Source organism: Gracilinanus agilis, chromosome 3 (genome assembly GCF_016433145.1).
Source record: "Gracilinanus agilis isolate LMUSP501 chromosome 3, AgileGrace, whole genome shotgun sequence".
NCBI lineage: Eukaryota > Metazoa > Chordata > Mammalia > Didelphimorphia > Didelphidae > Gracilinanus > Gracilinanus agilis.
The window spans coordinates 266,820,682-266,836,537 of record NC_058132.1 but is presented as its reverse complement, the minus strand read 5'-3'; the positions used below and the strand labels follow the sequence as shown (position 1 = coordinate 266,836,537).

Below are 15,856 nucleotides of genomic sequence, written 5' to 3'. Positions count from 1 at the left end.
AAAAAAAAAAGCCTATGAAAATAGAAACACTCAATAGAATTAATTTATCTAGAAGGTTAGTATATTCAACCAATTAGCTAGATTAACAAAGAGTAAATCCATAGAGAAGAATTTTAAATGCTATATATTTCTGACCTTTGAGGTTGATGTCACAAGAGCAACTATCACAACTAGCTATAAAAATATACACATTCAGAGAGAAGGCATTGATCTGAACAGCTCTCAGTCTGAACTATCTTAATCCATTATTTCATATTCTATTTATTTTTAAGGACATTAAAAAACTTATCAATAAACAAGTTCTCTACAACAAAACACAAAGGTGGCATCCAAGTAGAACATAACTCTTAATTTTTATTCTAATAACAAGTTTGACACCCAATAATTATATATGGAAGAACTAAAATTGATATTTAAGAGATATTTTATAAATAGTCCTTTTGATTTATATACAATTAAAATCATTTTAATCACCATATGAACTATAAACATATTAACTCTATAGTTGAAATTTATGACTTAAAAGAAGTATTATCATATATTCCCATTTTAATTCATCTGGATTACATTAGTAGAACAAATATTTTCATAAGTTTTAAAATTATTTGCAATTTATATGAGGTAGAAAATGAAATAATTTAATATAAAATTTTAAACAATGCTACATAAAATAAAATTTGTAATAATATGAACCAAAAGTAAGTTTAAGATTTCAATTTTCATTAAAAATTTTACTGGTATCTAAAAGAAACAACTTGTTACTGATAAATCATTGCTAAATCAGCTGTCTGTAAAAAGTCAGACCACTAACTTGTCAGAACAAACAAGGGTAGAATAAAAATTGGTGAAAGATATGGCATGCAATTAAAACAACTCCATACTGGCCTATACAAATTAATTCATGATGATAGGAAATGTTTATGGTGATAAGAAGGGAAAAAGTCTCTAATAATTTCAGATCTAGGTTTAACTGATATAAATCAACAGTAATAACACAAAGGCTGAGAAGCCCCAAAGCACCTTAGCCTGAAAACACTTGACTGGTTATGATAGCAACAGGCAGTACTTATAAGGTGTATTGTTTGTAAAATCTTAATGAAAAATGGTATAGGGTGGTGGCATGATACAGTGGAAAGAACACAATCTAAGAAGTCATAGGACTTTATTCAAACCTCTCTTTTGAGGTTCCTTCTGTGATCCTGGGCAACTCTTTTGCTGTCAAAATTAAAGAGAAATGGGGGCCATTAAGTTGTACATAGGGATCCCTGAGGGCTCCACATTAACTTAGTCTTAAAATATAATATTGTTTGTTTTATTGTATTTTTATTTATTTTTTCAAAGGTTTCCTAAATACATTTTAACTAGGTTCAGGCAGCCCATGGGCTGTTTGTTTGACACCTCTGAACTAGATGACTTGACTTTTTTTAGCTCTAGATATATGATCCTAAGCCTGTGAGTATTTTTGCCTCATATAACAGAAAAATGCATTTGACTAAGGGACTCAACTATGTAAAAGTCATCTTGAGGACTTTTAAGAATTGAAAACAGGAAAGAGTACAAACAAAATAAAAACAGAAAAGATTTTAGATATGCTAAGATTTTAATAAAGAGATAGCTAATAGTTCAGTCAATAGAGCACTTGCCTGACATCAAAAAGATCTGAATTTAAGTTCAGCCCAGGCAGTTATTACCTGTGTGACCCTGGACAAATCACTTAACCCCTATTTACCTCAGTTTCCTTAAACGGTAAAATGGAGATAATAATAGCACCTATTTCTTAAATTGTTGTAGGGATAAAATGAAATATTTGTAAAAGTACTTGGTATAGTGCCTGGCACACTGTAGACACCATATGAATACTTATTCCCTTCACCCTTCCCTAATAAACCAAAAAACCCATCCATTTTCCCTCTCAAAGATAGCAGAACCATCATATTTGGATTTTAATATGAATACAGTAGGCCTTGATACACTTTTAGAGGAGACAGAAATAGCATTCGTGAGCATAAATGTGAGGAAAACTGCTGTACTTTACTAAACATACATAATAGAAATCTACATTAAAGACAACATAACTATGAGGCCACTGAGGGATAGGTTTATAAGGTTTTCGAAGAAGATACCAAAGTTGTGGGAAAATCTTATATGTTGTAAATATTTCCTGTCTTTGCCCACCCCACTCTCCCAGGCAACTAAGAGAATACTAACAACTAACAACCTATATACCTTTTTTCCATTATATACTTTTTACAAGAATAATCTATGCAAATATTGAAGATATTCTCAAAGTGGATATTAGTAGAGAATAGGCATTCTTCCAAAAGCGATACTCCAGAGAGTCACATCTTTGTCATAATTGACTATAAGATTTAGTGAAGAGAGTAGTTATGTGGCTCGGTGAATTGAGAGACAGGCCTAGAGACAGGAGGTCCTAGGTTCAAATCTGGCCTCAGATATTTCCTAGCTGTGTGATTCTGGGCAAGTCACTTAACCGGAATTGCCCAGCCCTTACCACTCTTCTGCCTTTAAAACCTGTGTTTTACTGTGTATTCATTCTAAGACAGAAGGTAAGGGTTTTAATAAAAACTATTTAATGAAAAAATTTTAATAAAAATAAAATAAAAAAAGATTTAGGGATACTTTCCCCATTATTTTTTACTATAAATTGACTTTATAAGAGTATTTGATTTTGTAAAGAAGAATGAAAAAGCTGTTTTAAAAGTATTCTTTCAAAGTATGTTTACTAAGCATACATCAAAATTACTCAAGAATTCATAAAAATCTTTATAATTTCTATGTTAAACCAATAAAATACATCAAAAAGAGCTGGAAGGAGAAATTCCATTCAAAATAACTACAGGATATATAAAATATTTGGAAGTATATCTAATCAAGATATATATAAGAATCATGAGTCTAACTATAAAACACCCTTGTGGAAATAAATATCGACTTAAATAACTAGATAAACATTAATTACTCATGGTTATGTAAAGCCAACATAATAGAAAATAGCATATTTCCTAAATTAATTTATTTACTATTATACCAATTAAACTACCAAATGATTATCTTATAGAGCTAGAAAAAAATAATGATATTCATATGGAAGAACAAAAGGTCAAACTCTCAAGGTTAATAATACAAAAAGCAGTAAGGAAAGGAGAAGCTGTCAGTACCAGACATTGAATTTTACTACAAAGTATAATCATTATTAAGATGATTTGGTACTGCTTAAAAAAATAGAATGGTCAATAATTGTAATAGATTATGAACACAAAATATAGAAGCAAATGAGAACAGTGCCAAAGAACTCAATAAACCTAACCATCTTAGTAATTAGCAGTAAAGACTCCCTACATTTGACAAAAAGCCACTGAAAGAAGCAGAAAGCAATTCGCAAAAATTAAGTACAGATCAACTTCTCACACCATATACCAAGATAAGCTTCAAATGAATACATGTCTTAGGTTTAAGGATGCTATTATAAGTAAATTTGAGGAATAAAGAAAAAATTATCCTTCAGATATATAGATAAAAAGTTCATGATTAAGCATAAAATAAGGAAGATTATATATAATTAAATGGGCCAATTTTGATGAATGTGACATTTAAATGTTTGCATAAACAAATGTAACGAAATTAAAAGTGAAGGGGAAGTAAAGAAAACCTTTGAAGTGAGTTTCTCTGATAAAGATTTCATTTCCAATATATATAAAGAATAGATTAAAAGTTATAAGACTAAGATTATTTCTTAAATGATAAATGGTTAAAGCATAAGAACACAGTTTTCAAAAGAGGAAATTCATTTTTAAAAAAATCCTTACCTTCCTTCTGCCTTGGAACCAATGGTTCCAAGACACAAGAGTGGTAAGGGCTAGGCATTGGGGATTAATAGACTAGCCCAGGATCACATAGCTAGGAAGTGTCTAAGACCAGATTTAAACCTAGGACTTCCCCTCTCTAGGCCTGGCTCTAAATCCACTGAGTTATTGTAAAAGGGAATTCTTGGTTATCTTTGAGTTCACACTTGTGAAAAGAGAATCCTTTGTTCTCTTTGACTAGTTGGAGTTAACATTTTGGTTGGCAATAACTTTGAATTGACCCTAACTTGAACTAGGTGGGAGAAGCTTGAAACCCACTTAGTGAATTCACACCCTACTTAGTGCTAGGTGAGAAGCCAACAAGATACTTGGAGAGTTCCACTCTTTTTTCTAATTCAAACAGTCAGAAACTTGTTCACACCCTCAGAAAGTGTGAACCTTTTTGATGAGCATTCACACCTCCAGAAGGTGGGAACTAGTTCCCACAAAGTCCATCCCCTGGACAGTGCTAGACAATTTGGTGGCTGTGAAAAGGAGCAGGGACCAGAAACCACTATAAAAGCCATGAAGGCAGTCTGGTAAGGGGAAGCTTCTGGTGAAGAGAAAGGCTGGTGAGAGGCTGGTGAGAGGCTAGTGAAGGCTTCTGGAGGAGACCTGGAGAAGAAGGTCTTATGGAGAAGGAAGTCTTCTAGCTTTCCTGGTTCGTGGAGGAGTTCTGGCCAGAATGCTGAGACCTTGGTGAGACTGCTTCAATATCTTCACTTTCCTTATTTCCTCTCTCTCTTCTCAATTGTTAATAAACTTCAATTTTGACTTGAGATTATTCTTAATTGAGGATTGATAATAATAGTTCAATCCTCTGGCGACCATCTTTTAATATATTGAACCCCCCAAAAAACCCTTTTCCCCCCTTACAGCTATGTAACTGCTCCCTAAAAAGAGGAAATTCTAACTATCAATAACCAAATGAAAAATGCTCTAAATCATTAATTATTAGAGAAATGCAAGTTAAAACAACTATGAGGTTGTAGCTCACAGCAGCAGATTGGCAAAGATGACAAATATTGGTGTGACTGATGGAAAATAGGCATCCTAGTGTACTGTTACTGGTACAACAGTTCTGGAAATTAAAACTAGTATCCAGTATCGCTTCTATTTCTATACTCCAAAGAGATCAAAGAAAGAGGAAATGGACAAATATTTACAAAAACATTTAGAGTAGCACTTCCATGCTGGAAACTAAAGAAATATTCTCCAGTCAGCGAATGCCTGGAATGTTCTCCTCTTCTCTGCCTACTGACTTCTCTGATTTCCTTTAAAGTACTAATTAAAATCCCATCTCTTACAATAAACTTTTCCAATCCCTCTTAAATCTAGTATCTTACCTCAATTAATTATTTTCTATTTATCCTGTATACTGCTTGCTTTGTATATATCTGTTTGCACGCTGTTTCTTCCATTAAATTGTAAGCTCCCTGAGGGCAAGGACTGTCTCTTACCTCCTTTTGTATCCCCAGATATTAGCATGGTGCCTGACCCATAGTAGGTGCTTAATTTTTTTGATTAATTGAAATCAAATGGAATATTCTAAGAAATTCTAAAATTCCCAATTGCAAAGGAAACTGGGAAGTCTCCTATGACCTGATATAGTATGAAGTAAGCAGAACAAAAGAATAATTTAAATAATGGTAAAAACATTAAAGAGAAAAACAACTTTGAAAGACTTTAGAGAATGTAATGATAAAACACAAGTCTAGGGCACTGAAGATGAAACACACTACTTACTTCTTTAAAACACAGAATCAGAAATACATTTTTGACATGGCCAATGAGGGAAATTTGTTTTCTTGTATAATGCATTTTTTTGTTAGCATGTTTTTTTTCTTTATTGTTCAGTTGAGAGGGAGTGTAAAGGAGAAATAATATGTTTGCAAAATTAAATATTTTTTAAAAGATTTCATGAAAGAGCTAACAACTTAAACCCTCTGAATACTTTAGATGGAACATAAAATGGGAAGATGTATGCTCACCAAAGGTTTGCTACTGACAAGGAGAACCATATGAACAAATTGACAATATACCACAAAGATAATACATTGTGGCCAAACAGGATTTATGTCAGGAATGCTGGGATGCTTTAATATTAGGAAAACCACCAACACATATGGTATCAATAATAAAAGTAATAAAAACCATCTGATTATATCAATAGATGCAGAAAAAGCTTTTGACAAAATCCAAGAGTCATTCCTATTAAAACATTGGAAAATATAGGTATAAATGGATTTTTTCTCAGTATCAGCAAATATCTATCATGGGGAGAAGCTAAAAGCCTTCCTAATAGGATCACAAGTGAAACAAAGATATCCATTATCATCAATATTATTTAACGAAGTATTAGAAATGCTAGCAACAGCAATAAGAGAAGAAAAGAAATTGAAGGAATCAGAATGGGCAAAGAGGTAATAAAACTATCTCTGATTGCAAATGACATGATAAAAAATTAGCTGACACTTTTCAATAATTTTAGCAAAGTAGCAGGATATAAAGTAAACCCATATAAATCATCAGCATTTTTATATATTACTAACAAAGTCCTATAAGAAGAGATAAAAAGAGAAATTCCATTTAAAATAACCACAGATAGATAAAATACTTGGGAGTATATTTGCCAAAACAACCTCAAGAACTACATGAACATAATAATAAAACACTTTTTAAACAAATAAAGTCAGATCTAAATAAATGAAGAAACATTAATTGTTCATGGATAGGCAGAGCCAATATAACTAAAATGATAATCCTACCTTACCTAGTCTACTTATTCAGTGCCATTCCAATTAAATTACCAAAAAGTTAGAGGAGTTTTAAAAAAATGATAATGAAACTCATTTGGACAAACAGAAGTTCACGAACATCAAAAGAAATAATGAAAAATGTAAAGGAAGGAAATCTAGCATTATCAGATTGTAATTACACAATAAAGCAGTAATTATCAAAACTACTTGGTAAGAAATAGTAAGGTAGAGCAGTGGTACAGGACAGACATACAACAAGCATAGTAAAAGATTATTGTAACCTTGCACTTGACAAAAACATATATCCAGGTTATTGGGATAATAAATCATTATTTGGTAAAAATTGTTGGGACAACTAGAAAGTAATTTGGCAAAAATTAGGTACAGACAATATCTTACCCCATTCACTAAGAGATCAAAATAGTCTAGATATGAAGGAGATATCATAAGGAAATTAGGACAGGGTACCTGTCAGATTTATGGATGGGAGAAGAATTTATGAGTCAACAAAAGATGGAGAGCATTGTGAAATGTAAATTGGACAATTTTGAGTACCATAAATTGAAAAGGTTTTCAACAACTAAAACAAATGTTGCCAAGATTAGAAAAAAGGAGAAAATTGGGGAAAGGTTTTTATAGACAGCCTCTCAGAGGTCTCATTTAAAGTTATATATAGAGAGAACTTTGACAAAATTATAGGAATAAGAGCCATCCCCTCATTGATAAATGGGCAAAAGATATGAACAGACAATTTTCAGATTAAGAAGTCAAAGCCATATGTAGATGTATGAAAAAAATTTTCTAAATCACTACTGATTAGAGAAGGGCAAATCAAAAAAACTCTGAGATAGCAATGCATACCTGTCAGGTTGGTTAAAATGATAAGTGGGCAGGATGACAAATATTAAAGGGGATGTGGAAAAATGGGGACACTAATACACTGTTGGTGGTACTGTGAACTGATCCAACCATTCTGGAAAGCAATTTGGCATTACACACAGAGAAGAAACTGTATATATCCTAAGATCCTGGGTCTCTTTCCCAAGGAGATCAGGAAAAAAGGAAAAGAATCCACATGTTCCAAAATATATCAGTTCTCTTTGTGGTGGTAAAAAAAACTTGAAATTGAGGAGATGCCCATCAATTGAGGAATGGTTAAACAAATCATGTTATATGATTGGGATGGAATACTACTGTGCCATAAAAAGTGATGAATAGGCTAATTTGTTAAGAAAACCTGGAAAGAACTATACAAGATAATGAATAATAAAATGAATAGAACCAAGAAGACACAGCTACAGAATTAGTGCTTGAAGAATAAACTATGAATGTTACCTTCAGAAAGTGAACTGAAAGGTGAATACATGTAAGACTTAATAACATGTCAGTCTCCTAAATGATACTTTCTGTGCTTCAAGGAGAGTGGAGAGGGCCTGGGATACTTATGAATAGGATTTATTATGTAGATATGAAAAAAAGTAAGCTAAACATATAAGAGATTTGTGGTTTCATTTTTGTTTTTTCTTTGTATATGGAAATGCTTGTTGTATTTGGTTTTGTAAAATTTGGAATTAAAAAAGAAGAAAAATAAATAATGTTCTAGTTGAAGAGGGATTCCCTACGGATGATGAGGTACTCCAGATGCTTCTGTATGTGCAGGATGCCTAGTAGCATGTTCAATAACAATGCAGACCTTTCTGGACAAGTTCTATAACCACTCAAATGAATTTAGTGTGACACAGTTTTGAAAAACCAAATAGATGAAGATTGCCCATTGTCCTTTATAGCATGTAGCTCTTTTTAATACAACTATTCCACAAGATGTATTGTATGTCTATGAATCATAGAACAGTATAATACCTAAAAAATAAAAAATTAGTATTACTCAGAAGACAATGCAGAGATACATCATAGCATTCTGCTATAACATGTAAGTACTCTGAAATAAGGAACTATGAAGAATAAGGATAAAAGATATCATTAAGAAAGTATATGACAGAAAAAGATGGGTTGATTATATGGCAAGAGGGGAAATAACCAATAGACAGCTCAAAAGACTGACCAGCTCTACTGATAGCTTCTTGATGTCAGGAAAAGGTGAACATGGCCTGTAGGATGTTAGATGGGTCACTTGTTGCAGACCTGTTGGAGGCATCCAACAAAACTTCACAAGCTAGATATGTAATGAAGGGTTTTCATGTGTATGGATAGCATGAATATCAATATCAATGACCAAGAGTGGAGCCAAAAGAAGCTACTCTTACCCCAAAGCTAAATTTGTCCTATTTCACTATACTTGACAAAACAAGTAAAATACAGCTAAACCTGTTGGCAACTAGTGACCCAAGAATGAAGAAGCAAAATCAGAACCAACCACTTTTGCACATTTGTCACTTGACACAGCTGGTTCTTGCTCTGCTAACACACACCTCTAACTTTAAGCTTGAAATAAATATATAATTGAATAACTGACTAATAAATTTTAAACTGAATGAGGAACTAAAATCTAAAATGTCAAAAATACAAATTTCACGTTAGTACAAGTTCTGCATCTATTGTTTTTTCATTTAAATATGCCATATAAAGTATTTCATAGAATTCTAACCTAAAAGGGTTATATCATGAAAAACATAATAAAACAATATTCTTTTCACATAACAATATTTAATGATTTGGGGGGTTTATGACATTAGCAATTTAATTATCCTAGACATGCTAGTTTAGTTCATTTCTTAAGGCATCTCTTTGTGATAAAAGAGAAAAATAAATTTATAGGATAGCATTGAAAGCATTCATCTTAATAATGATAAAAAGAAAATGAATAAAAAAACCTAATATTAGTAGAAAGGAAAATAAGGAATCATAGATATCTTTTACTTAAAACAGTAAAATGACTAACCAGAAATTGGCTGTGAAGAAAAATCACAGCAGGTGATTCCAAGATCATGTGCTTTTTCACTATGTAAGCACCTCATTTTATCATCCCAGACTGTTAAGTCTCCACATGATGATCCCGTGACAAAGTGGCTTCCATTAGGACAAAATGCACAGGCCACCAAAGAACCATCTTTAACACTTCCACACCTGAAATAAAGAGTTAAAGAATAAAGGTAATTTGGTTTTCAAACATCTTTTGCCTTGAAAATGTAACTTTTAACTGTAATTCGATGAAGTAAAAAAATCATAGATGCTAGCTACTTAAAAAGGGAGAAAATGGCTATTACTCTTCCTTTACAATGAAGAGACAATAAATGTTTACATAAAGGAAAAAGAAGTCTGATTAAATTTAGATAAGCTCTTTTAAAATAAAGTGAGAAATTTATTATCTCAAATAATGTATTTCAAGTCCAAACTGCATATGTCCTAACCTAAAGTCCATTTATATTTATCTTTTTTCTGCAGAGAACACATACAGAACAGATGTCAAAGTAGGTGATACAAATCAAACACAATATAATCAATTAAATAGCAAATATACCTATATCTTCAAAATAACTACAAAGCCAGTCCTAATCAAAGATAAATTTAAATTTGCCATATTCACATTATATAACACGCTATTTGTGAGTTTTTCAGAAAAGACACCTAAGCCTCCGCACATCCAAATAATCACTTAAAAACAACATTTTTTTTTCATTTTACCTCTTCCTAACCCAAATTTATCTTACAAACACAGTGCTGAAGTAAAGTTAAAATTGTCTTTAGAAAAAAAGTAAGGGATTATGAGAATTACATACTTAATTTTCTCAATTAGGAAAATAAAATTAGAAAAAACTCAGCAATTAGTGGAGTGCCCCATCCAGTGGCTAAATTTACTGTATGCATATCTTGTATATTATTAGCTAAAACTTAAACTAGGAAAACTAAGAACCAAAGACATAAGCCATCATCTCTAGTTTAAAAAAGTTTCCCACATATAAAGTTAACTATATATCATGCCCCATTCATGGAGTATTTTATCATAGGTATCTTTTACTTCATCTTTTACATAATGTTTCTAAATTTTGTTTGAAAACAACTACTTTCCTTCATCCCTCAAATTAGGGAATAATTGGTTCTCTGCTAGAGTAATTAATGGTTCTCAAAAAGGCCATGAGACAGAATTTTTAAAGAATAGAGGTAGAACAATTTAGTTAATAAAGAAAACAGAAAATGAACTGTATGTTTATAAAAACCTAATAAAAGAAGTAGCAATAACTAACATAGCTGCTTAGGGAATGTTCAAATCTGGTTTCATTTTAAAGGCAAAACTTGAAATAAATGGAAACTAAATGACTAGTAAGATTATTTTTATTTAAGCAAAATTTACATGAAACACAGTGAGAATAGCTTTAGTATTAGTCTTCTTAATCTTAAAAATAAACCAGTATAAACCAAGGCCTGTGGCCTTACTGTACACATAAGCAATCCTACCTCATCTTGAAAAATAAATAAATAAACAACAAATAAATAAATATACAAATATTCTTGAAGTGATAACTATTTTTAATTTTATGTTTTTAAAGCAGAAAGGTAGCATGGAATAGTGGACAGAAAACCAGTCTTGGAATAAGGAAGAAGTAGGTTCATATCCTACATACAGACTGGCTGTTTAGTCCTATATGACTACTCCTTAACCTTATAGTGCCTTCGGCAATTCTTTAAGTCTACAAGTGACAGAGAGGTATATATCTGCATTCATTGTCTTTGATGAATACTTCCTTCTTCATAGGGAGTTTTCTATATCAATGAAATTACAGGTCAAGTTCCATTCCATTCCAATTTATAAGTAATAATCAGTGCTTTTTTAAAAAAGTGAAAATAAAATATTTTGGGGGCATAAAGCTTTGGTTTTTCCTGGCTTGTTTATCACAGCAAATAATTTGATCATCTGAAACATTTTCTTATTTCACAGCTAAGGAAGACTAAAACGTCTGAAGAGTTAAATTGAGAGCAAAACGACAACTAGAGTCATTGAAAGCCTAAATAAAGCTTCCTTTTTAGAACTGTGGGAGGAGAAACACAGAAAAAAAACAATTGCTTGAACACATGGGCTGATGGGGATATTATTGGGGATGAAGACACTAAACAATAACTCTAGTCTAACTATCAATAATATGGAATTAGGTCTTAATCAATTTTACATGTAAAACCCAGTGGAATTGTGCATTGGCTAATGGAGGTTGGGGGGGTTGGGGAGAGGGAAAGAACATGAAACATGTAACTATGGGAAAATATTCAAAATTAAAATTAAAAAAGCTTCCTTTTTAATGAATATAGTTAAAAATACAAAATATGATAATTCAAATACTTAAAACCAAGAAAAAAATTTTAAAACATGTTTTTAAAATAGGGTTGAAGATGGCTCCATGAGTGGAGGGGAAGAAAGGTAATATGTGCACTGGTAAGTTTCTTTATAAGGAGTTCCCCATACTAATGTAGGTTCAGGTTCAGTACCATCCCATTCTAACTTATAAGTGATAAAGTTCCAGATATTCTTAACCACAAGTACTCTTTTGAGCAGTAAAAATAAAATATTTAGAAAAAGTGATACAAAACCAAAACATATTGATAATACTACAAAGAGGTCTAAAAACTTAGAAGCGTAAAAATCTTAGGATCAAATCTTCCATAATCAAAATCACAAGAACCATGCTGGATATTTATCTTCTCTTTTTAGGTCTTCTGATGGTTGGTGACTCTGAAGTTTTTCCTTTACAATTTACCCAAATAATAGGTTTTAAAAACACTTTTAAACATTCAGGTTAACGATTTTCTTATTATTCTCCTAATATAACAAAAATAAACAAAAGGATTCATACCTAAACAACTTGTACGTCTGCATATTCCATGACACTACAGTGCCGTCAGCTGCTCCAGAAACCAAATACATAGAATCTGGAGAAAACCTGCATACCCTTACAGGGCTGTCATTAGGTTGATTCAACACTGCCAAAATGTGTCCAGTTTGAGTATTCCATAAGACAGTTGTACCATCTGTTGAACAGGATGCTAAAATATGTCCTGAGGGTGAAAAACAGCAACAGTGGACAGCATATGTGTGACACTTTAGTGGAGAATATGGGAGTTCATTAAAGTCATTTAATGAATAGAGACGAATTGTCTTGTCCAAGGAGCAAGTAGCCAAAAGGGAAGAAGAAAAGGCACAGTAATTGACATCATCACCATGATCTGCTAGTGTATGAATTAGTGTCACCATGTTCCTTATGTAAAGCAATTACCCTGCAATTAAAAATAAATAAGTAAATAAAATTTCTCTCCTTCTTAGTGATCAGATAAATACAACTCATATCTTTGTCAAATGAACAAAATGCATTTAAAATATTTTGTCTTACATACCTATTTGAGATGAAAATAGCTATTTCAATTACTTAATGAAAAATTAATCTTCCTGGAAATGGAGATAAGGATCACCACCAATGACTTCTTAGTCATCAAATCGAAAAGTTTTCTCTTCTTCATTTTCCTTTATCTTAAAAAAAATCAAAAACAGGCTATTCAGTGCTCTGGGAGATGATATGCTTATATGAGACAAGGTCCCTGACTCTTGATGAAGATCCATCACATGACATATGCACAAATAACTAGAAGATAACTAAAATGCATAATAAGCACAAAGGTATATGTTAAGTTCAAGGAGGAGTGGGAGTTATTACAAATTTGGGAGTTAGGAAAGGCATTTGGGAAAAAGGAACATTCGAGATGAGTTTTAAAGGATAGGCTTCAAGGGCAGGACAGGAGATGCCTTTCAGCTATAGAAAGCAATGTAAATAAAAGAAGAGAAGCAAGAAAATATGGGGTATGACAACTAGAGACTGACAACATTAAAATGTCATTTTGTGACATATGCCATTTGCTAGAAAGAGAACTGGATGGTATAAAAGATTTTGCTAATACCAGCCATCTCTGAAGAAGACCCAAAGACTGAAAAGCTTCTGTCAAAGACAAGATGAATGGAGAAAATAGTCTTAGACTATACACTCCAGTTCGACTTCAGGAACATTTTCAAAACAAATCAACACAATGGCCACATCTGACAAAGTATGCCTCATTCCAGACCTAGAGTTTACCTCAAGGAAGTCAGTCATCTCTTGTTATAACTGTTCACTGATCAGAGTTCAACATTATATAAATATTTCTTTTTAGCCAAATCTAATGTCCTTAAAATTGTATGTGAAATCACTCTAACAAAAGTAACATGGGAAAGAAATGAAAAGAATTGGCCAACAGTCAGAAACTGTTAGAAAATGTGGCAGTAATTATCAATTTGGGGGAGTGTATTACTAGTCAGTTATATTTTAGTTTAACTCTCCACAAATCTGTTGCCAGGTATGGCAAGGTATACCAGATACCAAAACTCATTTCTCCAATAAAGATCTTGACAAATAATACTTGTGACTCCTCCCCTCCCCCATACACACACACACACACACACACACACACACACACACTTCTACATCATCCTTTCAGTAGGGCTATCTCTGACAGTACAATGCTCCTGGGATTCTATTAGATAAGATCAATTGAAAGAAGCACTGAATGCCAAATCAAGAGTGTTTTGGCTATGAATCTGCTTATGGTATAGTTCAAAGTTAGAACCATATAAATCCCTGAGCAGAGGTACTCCCTGGTGACTTTGCATGCCTTGCAGTTCATTTTCCATTGAGAGCTCTCTAGTTTCCAGCTTACATTGGTACAGTCATTTGCTATCTTCTGGGAAAAGCACAGTGAAGCTTTATATTGACTTTTCATAAAAGTATAGCACTAATTTTTTAATATGAGATTTCATTTGCCTATTTGCTGAGGTATAGAGTTCATTTGTTTTCCTTTCCTTTTGCATCTGCTTCCTTAGGCATACATATTAGAAAAATAAAAGCATCTTTAAAACCAGAATACCAAAAAGGTTGTTGACTTCAACTCTGCATGGAAAGAACTAAAAAAATCATTTTAGTGCAAATTGCAGCACATTATAGATAAAACCAGCTCTTCAGCATCACAGTAGCATTAAAACAGTTCCTTCACATTATCATATCTAGGGTAAGATTCAAGGGTAAACAATTCTCCAGCTCTTTGAAATATAATGCTTTGAATAAAATTCTTGAGCAATCCAAGTTATTTCAATTTAAATAAAAGAATCTATCGAATAACCTTTTGTTCCTTTGGTTAACTGACAAACTTTTTAAATGGGTCAGCTTTGGTCTCCACTGCCAGAGAACTACAACTTCTACACTAGAAGACTTCTAAACTCAATTCCGGGACTTAGATAGGATTTGGTTTAATGAGGGTAACAATTTTGAATTCCTGGGAGGCCCCACTTGAATCTGGGTAGTTCTGGCCAGATTCTGGGGCTGAGGTTTCCAGCTAGAATGGTGACCCCCCACCAACCTCAATTCCAGGACTAACCTGAAGGTGACCTCTAAATTCAATTCCGGGGCTAATACTAGATTTGGTTTAATGAGAATTGTTTATCTGGATTCCAGGGAAGTCCCACTTAAATCTGGATAGTTCTGGCCAGATTCTGGGGCTCAGGCTTCCAGCCAGAAAGCCATTTTTTGAGTCCAAACAGCATCTACAGAAGACAAACAAAATCAATCCTCAGGGGAAGAGACCAAAGCAATTAGGTAGCTAGCCGGTGGATAAAACTGGAGCTAGACAGGAAGACTTGGATTCAAATCCAGTCTCAGACTTTGGGCAAGTCGTTTAAACTATCTGCCTCTGTTTCCTCCTCTATAAAAGAGGAATGTTGGCAGGGTAGTTTTGTGAAGACCAAACAGGATGTTTGTAAAAGCCTTTTGCAAAACTTGAAGTATGGGGAAAATGAGACCTTTGAACCAATTCTGGAATGACAGCACCTCCACTCCTCCACGTCCCATCAGTCCCCGCCACACCCCTCAAAAAGGGGGCACCTGGGGCCACACCAGACGCAGCAGGGAGGGATGGGGGGTGTGGAAGTAGATTTGGTTTTCCGCCAAGTTTACAGGGCCAAGGGTCGCTGGATCTGCCCGGATGCCTATCTGCCAAGATAAAGGACATCCTGGTCCCCACAACACGGCTGGTCGCCCCGCTGGCCGGACCAGCGGAGAGGGCAACCCTTCTAGAGGCGCTCGAAAGGCGCGCAAGGAACTGGGCTGGGGGATGGGGGGTGTGAGGGCGCGGAAGGGAGGGGCGGCCGAGAAGACCACGCGTCGCGCACGCTAGCGAGGATAGAAGGGCCAGAGGAAGGCGGCGCCACCA

The 15,856-nt window shown here is 33.6% G+C and overlaps 1 protein-coding gene across 4 annotated transcripts in view; it reads right to left on the bottom strand.

Annotated features, from left to right (window-relative positions):
• WDSUB1 (WD repeat, sterile alpha motif and U-box domain containing 1) overlaps positions 1–12,897 on the bottom strand; it is an 80,258-nt gene extending 67,361 nt beyond the window's left edge. For all 4 annotated transcript variants that reach the window (XM_044669848.1, XM_044669849.1, XM_044669850.1 and 1 more), the window contains exons 1-2: positions 12,424–12,897; positions 9,522–9,706 (exon numbers count right to left, since the gene is read on the bottom strand). In XM_044669848.1, coding sequence (XP_044525783.1) covers positions 9,522–9,706; positions 12,424–12,821 — 583 coding nt within the window. In that variant the 5' untranslated portion in view covers positions 12,822–12,897. The remainder of the gene's footprint in view (positions 1–9,521; positions 9,707–12,423) is intronic.
• Positions 12,898–15,856: the final 2,959 nt, after the last annotated feature.